Below are 21,949 nucleotides of genomic sequence, written 5' to 3' on the forward strand. Positions count from 1 at the left end.
TTCATATGATGTATATACTGTTTGTAAATTTTTAATATGCGTGTATAATTAAAATGGTTTTAGATGCTTGTTAATGCATACTTAATGTAATGCTTAATGATGGCTAGATATAGGGTTAGGACAGTGCTCACTCAAGAAAATAGTATGTTTGTAGTGATCAGTTGGCAGACAATATGTATGATGATGTGGCAGTCAATGAACATCAGAATTTATACACAAAAGATATTGCAATCATAAATTCAAAAGAAATAGGATAATTTGTAAAGTTTTTTACAGCTACAGTTTTTTAAAACTTGTATAATTTGTACTGTGGTTCTAGCTTTCATTTTCTATAGAAGTTCAGAGTAATACTGAGATTGGTCTCTTGTGCCTACCTTCACTTTCTTTCCTGCTATGGACAAAACATCCAAACTACAGCACTGTAAAATGAACTGTAAAAGCAGATACGCCTAGGAAATAAAAATGGTCCATGACAGGTTCTTCTAGATTCTCTCATGTTCGTGCTGTGGAAATACATCTAAATCATATAGGAAATACATAGCAGTCAAGAGTATAGGGCAAATAATGCACTGTATTTGGAGGAAGGCTGTCTTCTGGGAAAACGTCAGAGACACCTGCTTTTCTAGAAGCTGATTCTAATCTATTCTGACAGTACATAGCCTTTTTCACAATCTATTCTTAGTGTTGGTAATTTTGTGGCAATATATTTGTAATTTACTCTAGCTTTTGGTAATATATTATCCTATTACAGCAACCATTTTTTGAGCAGTAAAAACACCCTCAGAATTTGCATCTCAGCAGGCAGACCACAGGCAAATTTTCTGTCTGAAATTAATTTGAAGAGAAGAGACTTAAATACTCTTCGCTGGACTTACTCCAGACTCAGCCTTAGTGCTGCATTGAATCTTCCAGTTCTCAGGCTTTGTATTTAAACATGTTACAACACTGAATCTGTGAAGACTTCTAGTACTGGCATGAGGTGAAAATAGGGATACTAGTAAGTAGTGTATGGACCTATGTGACAGCCATATTCCCACCAGACATTGAAAGCAACTTAATCTTTGACTTCTATGGAATTTTATGCCTAAAGTCTTAAACTAATAGCTGGTATGAAATATTGTTTGTTTTTATTACAGTATGAATTTATTCCACCTTCAAGGAGTTACAACAGTAAGACCATCATTCATCCTTTACAGGCATAAATATTTAATGAAGTGTGTGGCACAATCTGGTCAGAAAAGTTGAATTTTTCACACTTGTATCATAATTATATACAATTTTGTGGAGTATTTTTTTTTTTTTCAAAATTAATTTGTATGTATTTGCTCCAATTATTTTTTAAATATTTCCTTTAACTTCAATTTGAAGTTTAAAGAGGATTTCATACAAATTCATTAGAATCAAAAGATTTGACTTTTCAAGTCTTATTTTGTAGTATATTAATTTTTTCATTGGCAGTTACGCCTTGTGCCTTATGACTCGAAACAAAGACAGGCAGGATTGCAAGTCTGCAAGCAACAGAGTGCTGCAGCATTAGTCAGACTTTACATCTCGCTTTTGTCCTTCCTTGGCTTAGGGTTAGAAATTTAGATTTGTATTTTTTAATTGTGGATCAGATTTGTTTAAAAATTATTTCCATTTTCTATTATTTAATTCATTTTTTCCCCAGACTTTAACATAGTCAACAGTTTTAGCAGTGCTCTGAAACAAAAAGGGAGAAAATCAATAAAAATCTGGATAACATCCTCTGATGCAGGGAACTGAAAGAGTTAAAAGAATACTGTCAGATTACTGAACCCAAAATGTAGGTTATGTAAACAAAAAGCTTGGCTTTTCTAGTTATTACTGGAGCACTGATTTGCTTTAGAGGTGTACTGGACTCAAAACACTTTTGAATTCTACACCCAAATGTTTGCTGAAAAAAAAAACCAAACAAACCCAAAGTAAGATAATGATAGGTTTAAAATTCAAAAAAAAAAAAGAAGATTATAGTTATATTCAAAGTGAAATACAAAAATGAAGAAAAATAATATCCCTTACATGATTAAAAAAAAAAAGTAGGAAAAGTTTTTTCAGTTTGAGCAATAGAAGATGCGATTAGTAATAAAGATAAATAATGCCTTGTTAAAATCCTTCCAGTTTGAAAGGAATAATTCAAATGCTCACAGTTTATAAATATGTTTGTATGCATTTGTACAGAGTCAAAGAGCATAATTGCCAATGAACTCCATGGAGCTTCACTTCTGTGACTAGTGGGAATATGACCAGGGTGTTTGTCAGAACTTGGTGTAAATGTTATGATGTCAAAGAGTCACAAAAGTGGTTTACTTATGATTTACTCCCTGAATAATACTTGGCATTTTAAATTTGTGTGTACTGTGCTCCACATTTCTGTTTGGCCTTGTCAGACTTCAGTAACATTTCCAAAGTGCTTTGAGATCCTGTATATTTCCTATAAGCACATGATACTGTCTATTTTTATATCTGCTTTGCACTGTACTCCAGATGGCATTGATATATTTTTAGAATATATATTTTTATGGCTTTTCTTGTGCAGAAAAACAAATATAAAAGGAACGCTAAGTATGTTCAGCATATTTCTTGAAATGAAGTTAGTTTTTCAATATGGAATATGTATGTTATGTTCCAAAACCAGGACGTTGACCAGGCAAGCACATCATGTCTCATGGAAGGTACCATCTCACATTTTATTTGAAAGAGCTTTTTTTTCTAATTGAGGTGGTAGTTGACTGAACAAAAATCCTGTTGTGAATATTCACAGAACAAGTCTGCTTGAGAGAACTAATGTGCTCTATTCTTTCCCTCTTGCTTGATGGCTAAAGATATATTTTTTTTCCTTCCATAATATAGCTGCTATTAACTGGGATTAGATGAAGAATGGTTGTGTGTGTACAGGGGTTTATTTCATCTCGGATAAATCCTGTAAGAGTTGGCTGATTTGTGACCTCTGCCTTCTGCGTAATAACTTTCACCAGAAGACACACATGAAAATTGCCAAAGAAAAGAGTACACAGCAAATAATTCCCCTTATGATCTGCTATAGCTATATTCTTTATGAGAGTACCTGTTCATTTCAAGTGAACAGCATCACATTTGAGGGTTTTGAATTGATGGGTGTGGTTCTTTGATGTATCTGAAAGAAGCTTATGTGGTAATATCCGGATAGAAGATGGCTTTTAAGCTCTAGTACATCACAGATCAGAGGAGCATCTGCACTGCCTGCCTGTCTCTTCTCTGATTTGTTTCGCCTATCCACTTGGTGATATTCCTAGGGTGTTTTGTGAGGCTGAGTTCTATATTTGCATGAATTCTGTTTGTTTCATGCTAACAGAAATGAGTTAGATTATATTAAATTATCTTTTGATAGCAACATGTAAAGTTAAAATTTGTATATAATACAAATTTGCAAACTGTGCCCTGTTAAGTAAATCTGCTTCCAAAGGAATGTTCTGTTAAAGAAAGTACTCTGAGCTTTCTCTGTGTTAATACTGAATTAGAAAAAAACAGAAGTATATATGAATATCTTCAATGTTAGTGGATGCTGTGACTGAAGACTGGACCACAATACATCTTATGTGCAGTATATCTGAAGGAGAAGATACATAGTAATGATTCCCAGCAAGATTTTAGTCTACCACAGCCCTTCTGGGGCTACGCGTACGGAAACGTACAAAAGTACCAGAAGACGTAAAAAGTCTCTTGGAGAATTATTCCAAAATGGATATCGTGTCAAAGCGGGACATAATATCCCTGAGAAGGAAGAACAGCATTCTTTTCGAAACTCCTTGGTGTCTTGTTATAGGGTCGGCTCATACTGGGGTAAGGTCCAACTCTAAACTTTTTCTTCAAAATGTAGTTTTTGATTCTGTCTCTGGTTCTAGCACAGTTCTTTTCTTAACAGATGTTGCATTCATTTCTTCCATTCTTGGTATATTATTTCAGCTGCTTTATAGGAAAAATTCCCTCTGTGACTTGCATGATGTAATGTGCCCATGTATGCACTGCCTCCTCAAAGGGGTTTGATATTCAAATAGAATGAAATATTTGTCTTTATTGAAGAATGGAAAGTAATTTTCTATGATGATATAGAGTTGTTGTTTGTTTTGCTTTAGATAGGTGTAAATGTAAATTAAAAATGTGCAACAGAGATATTTATTAACAATTTGATACGGTACTGCTTGAAAGGAATTAGTAGCAACCTATATAGATTCTTAACTTGATGCAATGAAACCTGGTTCATATGTACACTTGCATAATAATAGCAAGGAAAAGTATGAAAATAATTTGGTTATGTTGCAAATTATTTTCTTCTTGTATTGCTCTTGAAGCTTTCATGTTGACGCTCATCTACAGGCAGTGGATCTCAGGTTGTTCTGCTGCACTATGTGAAGGCATTCAGAACAGAGCTGTTTTCATCCCAAAAATTACCCCTCCATTTTGTATATCTCAGAAAATTTTCTGGTTTTCTCAGTACTGATTCTTGTTTTTTCAGTCTTCTGTAAACCATATGGTCTCAGTCAAATATGGAGTAGCAGTGGCCATTGATAATTTTCATAAATAGTGAAATAATTCATTGAAGATATGATTCTGGTGAATGGATGAATGGTTTGCAAAGGATGTAGCTGGTATGCAAAATCTCTGTAGTTAGAAGTCCTTATGCCAGTACCTCTGAATATGCTACTCTCAGAATAAGCAATGTATGAAAATAAGAAAGGTATTATGTATTTATTTGAAGACATAATGTAATACTTGATGCTGTTTCACTAGATTGGACTTGTGTTGAATTAAGGAAAGATCCTAATTCCTACTTCTGTTTTCTGGAATCTCATAAAGAATAAATAATAGTTTAGTTGTCTTCATTTCCTCCTCTTCCCCTTTACAGATTAAGAATTATAAATTTTGTTTTGGGGGGTTTGTAACTTTGGATGAATCCCAATATTTGCTGTATACTAATCCACTTGAAAGCATCAATGCAGTTGAGACTGCAAAGCTGATTGACAGGAAAATATTGTATTTGAGCAAATTTTAAGACTGTGAAATCAAATAAAGCTTAAAATCATTTTGTTTTCTTTACTGTAAACTTCCTAAAGATTTTTAACTCTAATTTTATTGCTACTGTCACTTAACTTATTGATCATGTTTATGTCACTATTTGGTTTAAGACATCCGCCTTACTGAGTCCTCAATAGCTGGATAATATTTGTGCCTCACAGAACTGAACAAGAATGTGATAGAAATAGTAAAAATACTCCTGTTGTATTCTGAATCAGTCCCATAATTTTAACAACATAACATATAGCTTCTTTTTGCACCGAGTTCTGTAATATTTGAAACTAATTTCAGGGTTTAGGGGATTACTTGGCCTCTCAGTCACTTTCAAAATTGGTCTGAGAGATTTGGATATATCATTGCTTCACAACCACATTCAATGTACAGAATTTCAGAAGATAGGCATTTGGATCTGGGAGTCTTAGTGATTTTTTGTTGTTGTTGTTGTTCTCTTTTATTTTTTTTTAATCTATTGTTAATACAAACATTCAGTGTTTTCTGTTAGCTTAATGTAATCAAATAACTTACTGGTTACCTTTTGGAAATTATCTGATCTAATAAGAATGAGCATTATGTAAATTAATTATAATTAAAGAAAAACTCCACACAATTACTTATTTTATTCCCAGTAATCTCTTACGTGATTTAGAAAATTACCTGATAAAAGAATACAAATTACTACATACATTTTAAATCTTCAGTGTACTTTCAGAATTGTTCTTTAGTTGTCATAGCTGAAACATGTAGATGAACAAATATTTCCACAGTTAGAAAATAATGTCGTGGTATACTTTGAGGCTCATTTTAGTTATTTGTTATATGTAGAACTGAAATTATTGGACTAGAGACTGAAATCATGGAATGAGACATTTTTTTTATATTAAAAGTATCTGAATTGATAATCATAATTGTCTTTTCTGGCTTAGAAATCTATGAAATCCTCAGCTTTATCTTAGAGCTCAGAAATTCCAGGTTGGAAACATACCTTGGTCTTAAATTTAGAAGCTAAGATTAGCTCACTGAAGAAGCATGTATATTTTCGTCTGATTAGAGAGAATGTCTAGGTGAATTAAATCTTTTGATACTTTTTTTTCTTTTTGTACTTAGAGGATTATATTCTATTCCAGTTAGATCCCACAAGAATGTTCCAACATAAAACTCTTTGCCAAGGAAGAAATGAGGAGGCAAAATCACAAATAATCCTTGAGTTTGGCTCTTAGCAGATTGATCAGTTGACTTTAGAAGACAGGATCCCATTAAACATTCACAGTGCAAATGGACATAACTATAATACATAACGATCTATCTTATTTGAATTACTGATTATATTCTTTAAATATAAGAGTATTAGTATCTCATACAGTTTTTGAAAATGAATGATTTTTTAATTAGTGTTCTCATTATAGATTTTTTATTAGTATCCTTGATGTGTAAGAAAATGTCATAAATTTCTATTCCTGTAGAGTTGGTGAGCATGAAACAAATTCTTATTTTTAAATGAGTTAAATTTGATTTGGAACAGTGGGAGATCATAACATGGGAAATTGTGTTAATTTTTTCATATGATTTTTTTCATAACCTAACTATTCTTTATGGATCCATTGTTATTATTCTTGAGTAAAACTACCCAAAATCTTTTCTATTTAACTTTGCTTAATTTTCATGTAGATTCATGGTAAGCTACCTACTGAATAATTTGGGCCATCTTTAATCTGACCACAGTTGCACTGCAGCAGGGTTATTGCTGTGAGGATTACTATGTCATCAGTTTATGATGTATACATGATTGCACTCTTTGATATATTGTTAATTCCAGCACCAAAATGAAATGTTTCTTGGACTTTTCCTCTTAGGAATTATTCAGCTGATTCATCATCACCTTGCAAAGAGCAAGATGATGTGAATAACATACGTTCAGGGGTAATCTTATTTCATTTGAGCTTTATGCTTACAGTTTGTTCCTAGGTGTTGCTTCTTGTAGTCTATTTGAAGAATAAGTGCACATAATTTACTGCAGAGGGTAAACCAGTCCATGCTATTAAATGTTTTAGAGTGCCAAACATTAATTCAAAGATCTCTTAACTCTTTCACAACATTAAAAACCAATTATTAAAGACTGGGAATTCTCCTTTCTCCTTCGTTTGAGTTCCTCTGGTATAAACAGATGTTGCCAATAAGCCACAAAAAAAAAATCTTTGTGTGGTTTGAAGACTCCCCTCTGGAAAGGTGTACTCATTGGTGCACTGTACAGGGTAATTTGTCCCTAATATGTAGAACTCCTTGGCAGACTTTGTGTTAATAGTGATATGGGGAATAGATACTGCAGGCATAGTGGGTTTCATTTGCAAACAATGAACTGGTGATTGCATGCTCAAATCTTGAGCATAAGATACTATGAGTATTTGGAAATAATGTTATTCCAAACTGCCAGCTGCAGCCCTACCATTTCTTTTACCTGTTTAATTCAGATCACTTTTCAGAACTCTTTTTTTCACACTGTTCCACAATTTCCATTTTTTTTTAATGAACATTCCTGAACTTTCTACTTTAAATATACTTCTTCTTCACACAACAATGAGACTTTCAACCCTACTTGCAAACTGTCTTCCTTTTGATGGCTTATGCTTAAAAGTTGTTTTCCCAGCCTCTACATGTTTCCTCCTGAGCTTATAAATATTCAGCAATTTCTAACATGCTTAATTTTTCTAAATAATAATAATAATAAAATTATATATCAAAAAGTTTTCTGGAAAATATGATGAAGTAGTGTCATAAAGGGTTCATGTCAGCTTGCGAAGTTTTATATATCATCTACAGAATCTGTCTTTTCATAGGGTTTATGACGTGTGTCTTCAAACTATGAATATGGAATGAGATTCTTATTAAATCACATATTCTTGTTAGTATGATGGAACTCATTATTATCTAGAAGACAGGAAGTACCGAAGATCATCTAAAATAGCACGGGTGCAAAAATCTAACAGATTTATTCAGTTATTGAAAAGGGTAGATAAATGGAAAGGATTTAGATTCTGTCATGATAAGGAAAATTTTTATCTATGCTTCATGTTTTTTGTGTTTGAGCTATGCAGAGCAGGCAGTACACTGAAGTTTCCTTAGTTAAAAAACAAAGCCCCAAAGTAGTGTCCTAGACAAGACGCAGAGGTTACAAGCTGATTCTGTACAAGCAAGTTCTATTTGTAGGTCATGAAAGCTGGACTTTAAGCCTCTGTAATTCTCTATCTTTTCTCTCTCTCTCTCTCTCTCTCTTTCTTATACTTCTTTTTGACATATTGCAATGGGTTTATCTTTAAATTCTCCTTAGTTGCAGTGCATTTGAAGTGAGCAATTTTTCTCCCATGAAATGTTTATTAAAAATTTGCTAGGGAGTGGAATGACAGACAATTTAAAAATTGTACACAGTTTTGAATGTTTCAGTTCTAGGAACTGCTAGAACTCTAGCACTACTAGGACTACTTCTGCACACACAGCAGAAGCATGTGTCTTGTAGTTTGAGAAATTTGATATAAAATGATCACCTTCTACTTGCAAAGGGATCTGAAGTTTAGACTTATTAAGCCTCATTTTATGGCTTTTTCTGCTGAGATCCCCAAATCCACTGTTCAAGTTGTGATTAATCTTCTACACGCTTTGTATAAACTTTGTATATGTGTGATACACAAATAAGAGAGATTTTCTGCTCTATTAAGGATAGCTATGAGCCTTAACAGAAGTAAAAAAATTATTTAGCAGCTTTTCTATAATATTGTTTAAATAAAGCCTTGATTTACTGCCCTCACACAACTTTGCTTTTGAAGGAAACCTCTGAACTTCACTGAGATGAGGAAGGTTGTGCTGATGTTTTATTTTTTCCTTAAGGTTCTAGGGAGAAAAAATGTTTTATAACACTGGAGATTGAATGACATGAAGCTGCCTTGCAGTAGTCACAGTTGCATATTATACAATTTTTTAAGTAACTCTTGGCTGCACTGTTTACTAAAAAACTATTCTGAAAGCTCTGTTTCAATGTTACAAGATGTGTATTTGTACACTATGTACCTTTATTCATATGCCAGAGGTCTGTAGCCAATTTAGTATCAGAATAAGTCTCTTTCAATAATTTAAGCCCTTAATCTTTTATAGTATTTTCTCTTGCATACTCTCTCTCACTGGCTTTACAGTTGTCTAGGAATTGCTACTCCGGCAAACTGATTTTAATACAAAACTTCTATTTCTTTTTAGAAATAATTATATAGCAAATTTGAAACTTTTAGGAGAGAGTGTGTGGTCCTCTTGTTGTACTACTTGACTTTTTTGGAAAGTAGGGTGGAGATAGGGGCATTATTTCAATAAAAGGTTTTACATCATGCCAATGTAATCAGGCATATCCACAGTCTAGTTTATCTGGGTTATCAGATCTTTTGCTCATAATCTCTTATTTTTCACTAAGCATCATGGGAGCTTGGAGAATTGAGAAGTTTCAGGTCTGTACGTGTCTTTGACAGTCTGAAGAGAAGGTCATGTGTGCTAGAACAACCAACAGAACCTCAAAGAGGCTTTTTTCCCTCTTAGCTTTCAGCCAATTAATCTCCTTCCATGGCTCCCCGGCTAAACTGAGTTTTTCCGGTAGAATACCTCAGCAGTTAAGGAATTAAGTTTAAAACTATTCCAAAAAGGACTGGTGAGGATCTTGAAACTGTTAAATATGGAGGAACACTTCAAAGGTATTTGACATACTGTATGCTGCCTATGTTGTTTTCATGATTGCTGTCATTGTAAATGAAATGTTGCTGGAATTTGGATTACTCTTTACTAGAGTCTTTTTTTCTTTAATGCAGGTTTAAGATTTTTAAGAGCCCTTAGACTGATACAGTTTTCAGAAATATTGCAGTTTCTGAATATCCTTAAAACAAGGTAAGACATTTACTTTTGTTTTGAGTAGTTGTATTGATAGCATAGTTTAAATGGCTTCTGTTTGTGGTCCTAGTACTATATGCTTTTCTTGTCTGAAAAAAAGAACCAGCCAAAAAAAATGAAGCTCAATATCTGTTCTTCAAAATTTTTACTTAGCTGACCACTTTACCAGAGTAAACATTTCTTTTCCATGTTATCAGGAGAAGATTTTGTTTGGAATATCTGAGCAAGACTGAATATTGATAAATTCAGAGCAGAATGAATTACATAGCTCTTCACTGACTAAATGTTACTTATTTCCACATTGTCAGTCTGTATTCCACTACCTTACAGAACAGAAATTAATTCAATTAATTCAGCAGAATACTGCTAAAAACATTTCAAAAATAATTATTGTGGCTCTATTTCAGTTCTTTTGAATTGAGCATCCTTCTTCACATAAAAAAAATAATAATTTTACACACAGCTATGTATCTATTGTGTTCATTGCCATTAGCATTCCTTTCAAAGAATACTTTAAACTCCCCTGATTAACTTTCTGTTTTTCACTTATTCTTTAGGCCAATAATACATGTTAATTGTGTAGAAAAAGCACAAGTTGGAACAAAAGATCACTCTGAGGAAAAAAAAAAAAAAAAAAGAACCTTCCCATGCTTCACTGTTACAGATGCTTTGCATTTCATCACCCTTTAAATTACCCCAGCTAAAGAATTGAACCAATCTTTCAATAATTAATGTAAATTCAGTTCAATTCTAAAATACTATATTCTCTCCATTAGTTGAGAAGTTTGTGTGAGGACTTTGTATGCAAGTAACTATGTCTACATCCCATGTAAACTGGTTGCGATGAGTAAATAGAAACTTGAAATTTGTAGATGCTCATAGTAAAGAGCTGATTAAGTTTAAAACTATTTTCTTAAGTTTAAAACTATTTTCTGTGCTCTAGACTCTTACTATCTGTATATTTTTAGCTGTGTGACTATTAGAAGTCCAGTCCTTGATAGAGAAATTAATGAACATGTGGGGAAAATATTAGCCCATTAGCTTAGATTATTATCAGTTTTTTAAAGAAAGTGAATAATTTGTTTAGGGGCTCAGAATATCCAGTAAGTTTATTTTTGACAGAAGAACGACCTCACCAGAAGACATGGCAACTAATAGAAATGTTCCATAAACTCAAATGGTTTTAGATAAAGTTAGAAGTGATGAATTCATAAACTTCCAGGTCCATAAATGTAGGGATATTGTATTGATAAATTGTAGTTTATTCACAGCTTGCTAACTTGAGATTGACTGATTCATTATAATAGCATTTTTTTTTCTGGTAGAAATTTAAATGTTAGATTAGATAGTGTCTCTATAATTTTCTATCTGAATGCCTAAATATCTGTAAAACCCAAATGCTTACAACCTTTACTATGGTTGTAAAGCAGAACTTTCTAATGTTACAGTTTCAGTTTACTTGGCTGATTAACTGCCAGCAGCTGATCAGTAGCAAAGTTTATTTAACTTAAAAACAATAGGTGCCTCATTTTTTTTTAATTTTTCCCTGTTCCTATTTCTGCAGTGAAAGAGCATGTCTGCTCTGTGTATCTTAGTAAACCTGAAATGAACTTAATTATTTGGATACTATCAATGTTCACAAAGCAGCATTTTGAAAAGTGAATGAATCAATCTGCAACAAATGGCCAGAAAACATAGGTAGTGTAGGTAATGGGTACACATATGCTGTTAGAGTATCAAGACACTATTTTAGTGGAAGTTTCTATTTCTGCATTATTAATCTTTCTGAAAAAAACCCCACAAAACTAAACTGAAAGTGCAGAGCACTTGTGTCTAATGAACAATCTTTAGAAATTTTTCAAGAGCTAGAGGACTGAAGCTATTATCCTCATTAAATCCCTGTTCAATTAAATAAAATTTACTTATTTAAAATTGAGCAGTATTTCTGTTACATACAGTAGCCATAAATTCTCATTATTACCATCAATTTTTGTTTAGTATTATATAGTTTTGACCAGTTACTGCAACATTGTTTTGGTTAGAAGTGGCTAAAAACCTTGTTAACTTAAGAAATTTCAGTAGTTCTTGCCAACCACTTATAAAGATTTCATGAAATTTTCAACTTCATAGTTTATTTGTCTATTATAAAGACCAAGAACTAATGACAGTACTCGACCTGTTGAACTAAAACAGTAAATTCAGTATTTCATTATTAGCTCTGAAAGTATACTATAGAAAGGAAAAAAAAAGATGCTTTTTATTATATAAAATAATAGGAAAAAAAAAAAGAAGAGAGAGAGCTATTTAAGGTTGTATGCACTCATTTGAAAAATATGAAGGTAATTTAATGAAGTTTTCATTGTGGTTAACATTAATCATAGAATAATAGAATTGCTCAGACCCTGAAGATCATCAAATCCAACCACAACCAAACCATACTACCCTAACTCTAACAACCATCTGCTAAATCATGTCCCCGAGCACCACTTTAACACGGTTTTCAAACACATTCAGATAGTGACACAATCAGCAAAGTAGTGAGAAAATCATGAGAACATATTTATTGTTTTATTTGAAAAGAACAACTAAAACAAAGCAAAGATCTACCTTGGCCTATTAGAAGATATTCCTCTGCCAGTGAGCTATTTGTTTCCTTCGTCTGAAATGAAATGCATCTTACTCAGAGTATTTTATGTTCCCGTGTTTATAAAATAGAACTGTGTGATGTTGAGTTGGAAATTTCTCTACTTCACTGCTTTCAAATATTTTCTCAACAAAACTGCAGGGACATAGGGCTCACAGTAAGGGATTTTGCACAGATGTTGCAAAGAGATTAAAGATCAGAAAAATGTTTGTGACTAATCTTTCATCTATATTTAGACTCTGGCAGAAACACAGGCGTATTTCATAGAGGACAGAGAAGGTACAATTTTCAATAAACCTGAAAAAATAAAAATTTCCAAACACATAATGAGAAGCTATTTTTAATGACTGCAATCATTTACATATATTACAGTAATATGTGGAGAACAGTTGTTGTTTTATTGCACTGAGAATTTCTTCTGACCTAAATTCAGGTGAAGAATTGTATTTAGCCTTTCATAATTGAACTTTGCATCAGTATAATTTCTATCATTTTGTTTAATCTAGGCACCTAGAGATTAGTGTCTTATGGTATTATTGTGGTATTATGAATGCTGTTATTAACAAAATATTAAAATTAACCAAACAAACCTTAATAAACTGTCACAGTGAGTATGCTTTGAAGTGCATAATAATTAATTAATTGTAAAAATGAAGGCATAGCTTCATAAACTTGAGTACAGTAATCATTATAGCAACTGTCATTTGTTAGCCTGTTGTGTATCTTTACTAGCCCCTACAGTTGCCCACTCAACTGTACCACTTAAAAATTATATTCAGTGGAACTATCTGTTTAATTTTCCACATTCATTTATCAACTTAGTTTAGAAATTGTCCTCAATTAGTTAGAAAAATAAATGTTAATCAACTCTATTACTACATTGCTACTACTATAACTACTACCAGTTTTTTTCCCAATATTTCTTATTTTGGAACACATTGGCTTGGAAATAATGAGTTTTCTAATGATGTGTTCTCATTCTTTCTAAGATGTATTTTCAGAAACAAAGGAGAGCTATTTTCAATAAAATTCCTTGAAAGTGTAAGGTCATTAACACGTAATAATAGATGACTTCAGTTCATTGTGTGTTTGTTGGATGCAATTCCTAGCTTTTCAAATTGCAGTAATATTTTTTAGAATAGAGGGACCAGGCTTTACTTAAACTTTTTCCACAAGCTCTTCAATATAGTGCTTTTCTGCTGAACTCCGTGCGAGGTTCTTGCTTTAAAATCACTTTTGTCTACAGTAGAGTATATCGTACTCAGTGGGACTAAAAAGAATTTGTGGGGTTTCTCTTGTTTTGTTTTTGAAACTGTCAGTGTGAATTATGAGATATGTTATGATTTAATTTGAAAATGACGTAAGACTTAACACAGAAACAAAATACCCAAGTTTGGGAATCCTATTTTTTTTCCCACCAAACCAGCCTGGCATTCACAGACTGGCTGCAATAGTTCATTAGTGTTTGCTGTACCTCTAGGAAGATAGTCTTGCTCTGTAATAATATTTGCAAGTATTAGCAATCAGCCAGCACTGAAAATCCTCTTTAGCATTTAAAGCCTCATCAGGTCTGGGGTTAAAAAAAAAAAAAAAAAAAAAAAAAGAACATGGAAAAGCATACAAGCTAATGAAAAATGAAATAATTCAATAATTCAGAAAGCATCAGTCAGTTATGGGTAGAAATGCAATGTTCAGCAGACAATGGTGGTTGACATTACCCTATTTAATTCATTGCGTCTGCATGGATGTATTCCAGGACATCAAAGTGTTTGCATGTGTTTAATTGCCGATGTATGCAGAAAGAAAATTGAGAAAGTAAGAGTAGTGAGAGGAATGTCCGATAAATTCCAAAGTATGTTCTTTCTATTTTTTTTTCTCCCCAGTAATTCCATCAAGCTAGTGAATCTGTGCTCTATTTTTATCAGCACATGGCTGACAGCAGCTGGGTTCATACATTTGGTAAGTATATTTGCAAATATTTCTTTGGCTTTCTTTCACAACTACCTTATTATCTGAAATTGCCTTATTCTGAATGACCCCTTAGTACATTTAATAATTAAAATAAAAATGAAAAAAAATCAAAGTTTCTTCAATTTTCAGCTTTTACTCAAATATTATTTTATAAGTAATACTAATCTATGTATTAACCCCTATATTTAGTTTCAGCAATAGATAAATGTGAGACTTGAACTATTATAACTTCCTGAATGATATAATTAACCAGTAGGTGGCAATGTTTCCTAAATAACTACTCAAAGTGCTTCCCGGAATGGGATGTCAGAGTATGAAATGAGTGAGGTCCTGGGAAATCAATGGTTGTGCTAGAGAAGAAAGCCAGTCTGTATTTCCACAAGATGCAGTGGGATTGCAACCATTTAGGATAGCATTGCTTCTGCTTTTCTCTTAGATTTCTAATCTTTGATTTTTCTATTTGTCACTGATAGTATACTTTTTTGTCATAATTGTTATTCTGCGCTTAAAAATACCTGACAAGTACAAGATGCTTCATATAGAATTACAAATCATTTCATAAATATTAATATACTTGTACATAAATGGTATGTGTCAATTGCATGTTTTCAAATTTTAAAACAATAGCTTTTGCTAAGTTATTTGATAAATATAATTAAATATGACTAAATATTTGTCCTTTAAGGAGATTTTATGATCAATTTAGATACAGGAAAATTTCAGGGTGGTAATACATTAGGATGATTTTGAAGGAATGTTATGATTTGGTGATATTAGTGTTATTCCAGACTTTAAAAATGACTTCAACTGAAGAATTTGGTTGACTTCACTTAAATTACCTTGGGCTACATTTGTCTACGTAAGATACAATTCAGAATGCTTGTCCTCTAGTTATACCAGAAATCATTTAGAATGAAATGGACTAGTTGAGTTGGAAGGAACACACAGCTTCTGACTAGTTCAGAGCTAACCAAACATTGAAACATATTACTAAAGGCATTATCCAGTAATACCTCTTGAATGCTGACAGACGTGGGGCATCAAACATCAAGCTCGGAAGCTGGTTTCAGTGTTTGACCTCCCTCAGGGTAAACAATTCTGTCCTTGTATGTAGTCTGAACTTGCCTTGGCACACAGCTATGTACCATTTCTACATGTCCACGTCACTGGTTACTGGTGTGAAGAGGTCAGTGTTTAATTTTCAGTCTTAGGAAGATGAGCTGAGGTTTTGGGAGGTATTTTTTTGTGATATATTTCTCATTTAACAGTAATGAATTCCTTTGGGCCACTGCAGCTTTTTTTTTTTTTTTTTTTTTTTTTTTTTTTTTTTTAATATATCACAGATTCATTCACTTTTTCTAGATTTGAATTAAAAACAAACCAAACAAAAAACATAAAATTCTCAGTTTTAGAAATTATATTTGATGGAAGGAGGTTTTCTCTTTTTTTTTTTTTTCTTCTTTTTTTTCTGCTGTAGGAATTCTCAAACTTTAGGCTTCCTAATGTGGAACAAAATTTAATAGCTATTATGCATACAGAGTGTACTCGTATACTCCTTTCCCGCTGTTAAATTTATAACTTCTATCACTTTTCCAAGTCAGTGATAAGTCACTAATGTCGTAAATAGTTACATAATATTATATAACAAAAATATTAAGCGGAATAATTGCATTAGAAATAATATCTGAAAAAATATCTGGACAAACTGATATCAAATAAACCCCACCTTCTTTTCTAATAATGTATATTGTTTAGTAGTGAATGGAAAAGCTTCTTTCCATAAACAGTTGCAGTGGCAATTCTATGTGTATTGGCAAGAGAATGGTAAGTCTATAATCCTAGGTCCTCTGTATGTTCAAAACAAATCACAGAACAGGATCCAGAGTTTGTATTATCTGCCAATAAAATATGTGTATTTTTGTATCAGTAGAGATAGTCTATGGTACTTTTAATTTATTCACTATATATTTCTTTTCTCATTTTAGGTGGAGAACTCAGGGGATCCTTGGGAAAATTTCCAAAATAATCAACAGTTAACGTATTGGGAATGCGTTTATTTACTGATGGTTACAATGTCCACTGTTGGTTATGGAGATGTTTATGCAAAAACAACCCTTGGTCGCCTTTTCATGGTCTTCTTCATCCTTGGGGGATTGGTAAAAAAAATATATATATACTACTATTGTTCATTTTTATTAATTTCTTCTAATTTAGTTCTTATTCTACATATCTCAATCTCAATGCTATAATTGAAGAAATAATAATATTTAACTTAAATTAAAATTAATTCTAAAATTCTTAAATAAGTTTAATACACTATATTTTTTCTAATGATAAATATTTTGACACGGTTTGTCAGTCATAGGAGTCAGAATTTCTATAAACCATTGAAATAAGTAATGCATGTGAATACATGAAGTGCCGTAGCATTTCTGCTTATAAACTTAGTCCTAGTATTTTGCTTTTCGGTGACTGAATGTAGGGCATATTTTTAAGGATAATATTAATACTTAAAGGCACTTTGCGGTTTCAGAAGTCCTACCCACCCTTCTGTGTTCCTTCCCAGAATTCCAACAAACACTGTGGCTCTGGACTGCCTTAAAGAGCAGCTTGCCTGACCCTGATGACGGCAAACCACATTCTCTTTAATTTCAAACATCCTTTCATGTAATGTAGCTCAATTTTAACTCAGTTTATCACATGAAGCATGGCCATAACCAGTACCATTTTATATCAGCATATTCTGGTGTTCTTTGTCCTATATGTACAAAGCACCAAAGTTGCTAGTTGTCTTCTGTCAGCTTTTCTATTATTTATCACTATTAGTAATTCTATGGAACCTGTTGCAATGTTTTTTCTAAAGCAGCAAGGTTTATTTCATTATTCAGACAGTGCAAGGTAAGTGCTGTACAGACAATTTATGATATATATTAATTCACATAGATACATATCCTTTTTGTTACTTTACTCTCATATTGATTTCACATATACATACACCTTATGGAGGTGATATGTATAAATTGATGTTATGAATACCATATATGTCAGACACACAGCTACATATATATATATATGTATGCATTTCCATCTATGTTTATTGACAAATAAAGACAGAGGTCATGCCAACTGGCAGTAGCTCTTCGAAGTATCCAGCCACAAGGAAGATGTTTGTTGGACAAAACATGGCAGAATAATTTTTATTTTCTCCTTAAAATCTTTTTTTTTTTTTTCTTTCATGTGTTACTCCAATCCTTTTAAAAACATAAACTTTTGAAAAAGAATTTTTGGGGGTAGTGGTGACTGTTTTGTTCTTTAGAAGGAGGATTTGCCCCTGACTCTATCTTTTTGTCTTTGTTGAGATCCTAATCACAGGGGAGAAATTCTTGTTTTTTAAAATAGAAATCTATTGTAATATCCATAGAAATCCATTGTGATATTTCTTTTTGTGTTTTTTTTTTTTTTTTGGTGGTGGTGATTCTTTTTAAAATTTTGCTTTGTTTTTTTTGTTTGTTTGTCTGTTTTGTTCTTCTTCTTCTTTTTTTTTTCTTCTTTCCAGTCAAGATGAGTGGTTTTTTTATCTTCCCCTTTTCAGGAAGATTTAGACGTAACCATACCTTATGATTATATAACACCTTGAATTAATTTTGTTCTTCTTTTGTTTTGTGTACTTATTTTTCCTCTTTAGGCCATTTTATTAATTCATAAAACATGCACCTTCTCTAAGACCAACTTTTACATTGAACCCTCTTGTTTTGTTTGATAAGAATTTTTACATTTTTAAAATTTTCTTTTTAAACACCTTTGTAGATCTAATTCTTTTGCATTTTCAGATCTTAAAAATACATATCTCTTGAAAATATTCATCATCCCCCTTTCTTTGGCCTCTCTTTTTAGTCTTTTCTTCTGTCTCCTATCTTCTTCTTAGGCCATGTTTGCCAGCTACGTCCCTGAAATCATAGAGTTAATAGGAAACCGCAAGAAATATGGTGGTTCCTATAGTGCGGTTAGTGGAAGAAAGTAAGTATCCCAAGAGGCTCTGCTGCCTCTGCTGCAGTAGAACACTCTCTGCATGCCATTTTCTTTTTTTTTTTTTTTGTGTTTTTGTTTCATGCATGTAGGCAATGTTTGCTCGCTACGTGCCAGAAATTGCTGCTCTCATCCTTAATCGGAAGAAATACGGCGGGACTTTTAACTCAACCCGAGGCAGAAAGTAAGTCAAAAAAGACCAGGTGTGGTTGTGTGACTTTAAAGATCCCCTGAAGGTGGTAATAGCTGACCTGCAGCTTAAAAAGCTGTATTCCTTGACATCAGATGTTACCACTGGAGAACTGTCACACTATAGTTAGAGACCTGGGCTAATGCTACGGTACAAGTCACAACATTATGTTCCTGCTTCAAGAGAACCTGTGTACCACTAAGACTACGTTGATGTAATTTGAAAAAATAAATAAATGAATAAATAAATATATTGCTTTTGCATATGCAGCTAGCTTCTGGAAAGAGATTAACATCACTTCACAATTTTGGACATCGCTTAATTATTTAGTGATCTCTTAACTAAGTCACGATGGTAATTAATGTAATTTTGGAGCAACTCAGTTCTTCAGATAACTTCAGTTTGCTGGAGTGAAAAATGAGATATTTATGTCAATTGGATTATTCCAGAACTGTCTGAGACAATTGATATATATAATCATAATTATACTGATTGTTATTGTTCAAGTAACAGTTGCAGATCTCAAGCAGCTCCTATTGATTGCATATGAATATTGCAAAAACACGTGGTTTTACGAATGTATGACCAAGAGTTTTAAAATGATTTTCTTCCACAACCACTGTAAAGAAGAGGAAGTATTATCCTTAGTATCAATGGAGCATGGGAAAAAATGAAAATAAAAAGTAATCATTCTGGTTGGTAGCAAGAGGTAGCTTTTATTAGACCACTTCAACCCATTACATTTCTGTTGAAAGTCTGTTTGTTTTCTTGACCAAGTTAAAAACATCTTTTTTCTGGCATTCCCAACATCTAGATCTGAGATCTGGTCTTCAATAAGTCAGACATACATGCATATATATTATTTTATTTTTATCACCATTAATGTTGCCATCTTCTATTTCATTACATATCTTTGTGAAATTCTCTAGCAGATATATATATTTACCCCCAAAGACTAGTTATATAAAATCCTTTCCATAGAACAAAAAGAAGGAACTTCAGGAAATTATCTATTTTGTCCTTTTCCATACTTCAAGCAGAAAGGATCATTGTTCATTTCAGATTATCTCCCATGCATGATTTTACAGATGTAAATCATGATTTAATCAAATTATTTCTTCTCTTTGTAGAGAAGACTACATTTGCCCCACAGAACTAATTCAAGAGTACTGATTTAAATCACTGGGTTGATATAACAATATTTGTTTTATTCTAATACTGTTACCTACTCAACAATAGTCATAATGACCAGTAAATGACAACTTTAGCTTTCCATTTTTAAGGTACCGTCCAGTGTCTAAGGCTATTTTTTACTGCAAAATCTAATACTGGAAACATGCATCATAATTCATTTATCAAGATGAAAAAATAGTCTTCATTTATTTCTGAAAAAAAATCATTCAGTTCCCAAAATGTTTATTTGTGACAGAGACCTACTCAGTTTTGTGCTTGTATTCATACTTTGTTTTCTAAGGATTTTCAAGTACAGAATTTGCACCTCATTTTTCACCACTCCAAAAGAGTTACAACAGAGGTGAATATGTTTTAAAAACTATTTTAAATACGGAGTTTTAGTCTCTCACTTTTTACATTGTCACTAGTACCCAGCATTGCTCAGTTGCCTCTAAACTAGGACTTGATCTTCAGTCAAAATCCCACATCCTGAAAACCTCAATTCCTGTTCAAAGACTTCCTGCTAGCTTTGGGGCGTGCTTCATTTTATTTTCTCTCCTTTTCTTTTTGTCTTTATATACACTGTCTTTTTTTTTAGCTCACTCAGTGCTTATTCTGCAGATCTCTACTGCCCATATAACTTCTCAATTGAAACAGCTCTGTCATCAGCATGCAAACTGTTCGATTTACTTAATGCATTGTTTTCTGGTTCAAATATTAATTACTGAGTGGTATAAAGAAGTCTTTTGCTCATGTGTGTCTTCCATCAGAGAATCTAAACTTGGGAACTGCACAGTAAAAAGCTATTAGTAATCCTTTTTTTGATGTTGCTTTTGCAGTCAGAAGAACAAGATTGATGAAATGTTATGTTTGGCCAAAATTTAAGTTTTCATTTGGAATTCAGTGTTGAGAGAATGGATTGTCAGAACCAATAAGCTTTCCTCTGCTTGGGATTTGGGCATGTGGTAGTAATTAGCAATATAAGCTCTTTAGTTGAGCAACCAAGCATAGATTCTGGCAGCATACATAATGGGAAACTACATTTGTTCTAGTTCTAATGTCAGAAAGTTTCCAGATAAAATTAAATGCATGTACAAAATGAAGGGAGCTAAATTTTGTTGAAAGATACTGCTTCAACACTTAAAATAGCAGATGTATATACTTTTAGTTCTTTCTCCAAAATAGATAACTGTATGCAATCTGCTTTGTAACATTTATATAAATGTTTATGCATGTGTCCTCATGAATTGTCTGTGGAATAACATGCTTCTATACTACTACTAAAAGCTTAGATGGGAAGTTAAAATTAACATATGATTGTGTACCTCTTAAGGATTGCACCACATGGCTTTACTACAAGGAGAGCATTGATAAAGAATTTTAACTGTTGAAGCAGCTGGAGTGTATGTGTAAGGAGTATTTCTATAGATTTCTCTTACTAAAGAAAAAAAATAAAAAAGATAATTTTTATTTCACATTTCATTTTGTTTTTCAGCCAGTAAGGTCATGGAAAGACTCATTAACTATACAACTATACAGGAGACATTTTACACACTAAAGAAACATTCTACTCTCAGACCATACATACAGAGTTGAGAAACTGAGGTAGTTTATAGGCAGTTTGCAATTATCACTGATTAAATTTACTAGATAGCTTTGTTTCAGAAATCCATATGGATTTTTTTTTTTAACATTTTTATTATAACTTATAATCTCTACTTTATAAGGTATTCCTGTGATGAGATTTGCAAGGTCTCAAAGAGCACAAAACAGGAATATTATCTAAGCCTTTGAGTGAAGTTTTGCCTGTTTAACCAACAAAAATCATCCAACTCATAAGCAGTAAAATACATACTATTATGTCAATACAAAGTGTGGCCAAGACCAAATATGTACATTTGATGATGAATTGACACAATCTCAATTTAGAAAAATTAAATAAATATTCCAATAAATCT

The 21,949-nt window shown here is 32.5% G+C and overlaps 1 protein-coding gene across 8 annotated transcripts in view; it reads left to right on the forward strand.

The window, feature by feature from the left end:
* Positions 1-21,949, forward strand: part of KCNMA1 (potassium calcium-activated channel subfamily M alpha 1) — a 446,296-nt gene that overhangs the window by 279,389 nt on the left and 144,958 nt on the right. For all 8 annotated transcript variants that reach the window (XM_090144990.1, XM_090144991.1, XM_090144985.1 and 5 more), the window contains exons 6-9: positions 9,909-9,984; positions 14,515-14,590; positions 16,588-16,758; positions 18,528-18,619. In XM_090144990.1, coding sequence (XP_090001116.1) covers positions 9,909-9,984; positions 14,515-14,590; positions 16,588-16,758; positions 18,528-18,619 — 415 coding nt within the window. The remainder of the gene's footprint in view (positions 1-9,908; positions 9,985-14,514; positions 14,591-16,587; positions 16,759-18,527; positions 18,620-21,949) is intronic.

The sequence above is a fragment of the Phasianus colchicus genome, chromosome 8 (assembly GCF_987193195.1).
Source record: "Phasianus colchicus chromosome 8, bPhaCol1.hap1.1, whole genome shotgun sequence".
NCBI classification, from domain to species: domain Eukaryota; kingdom Metazoa; phylum Chordata; class Aves; order Galliformes; family Phasianidae; genus Phasianus; species Phasianus colchicus.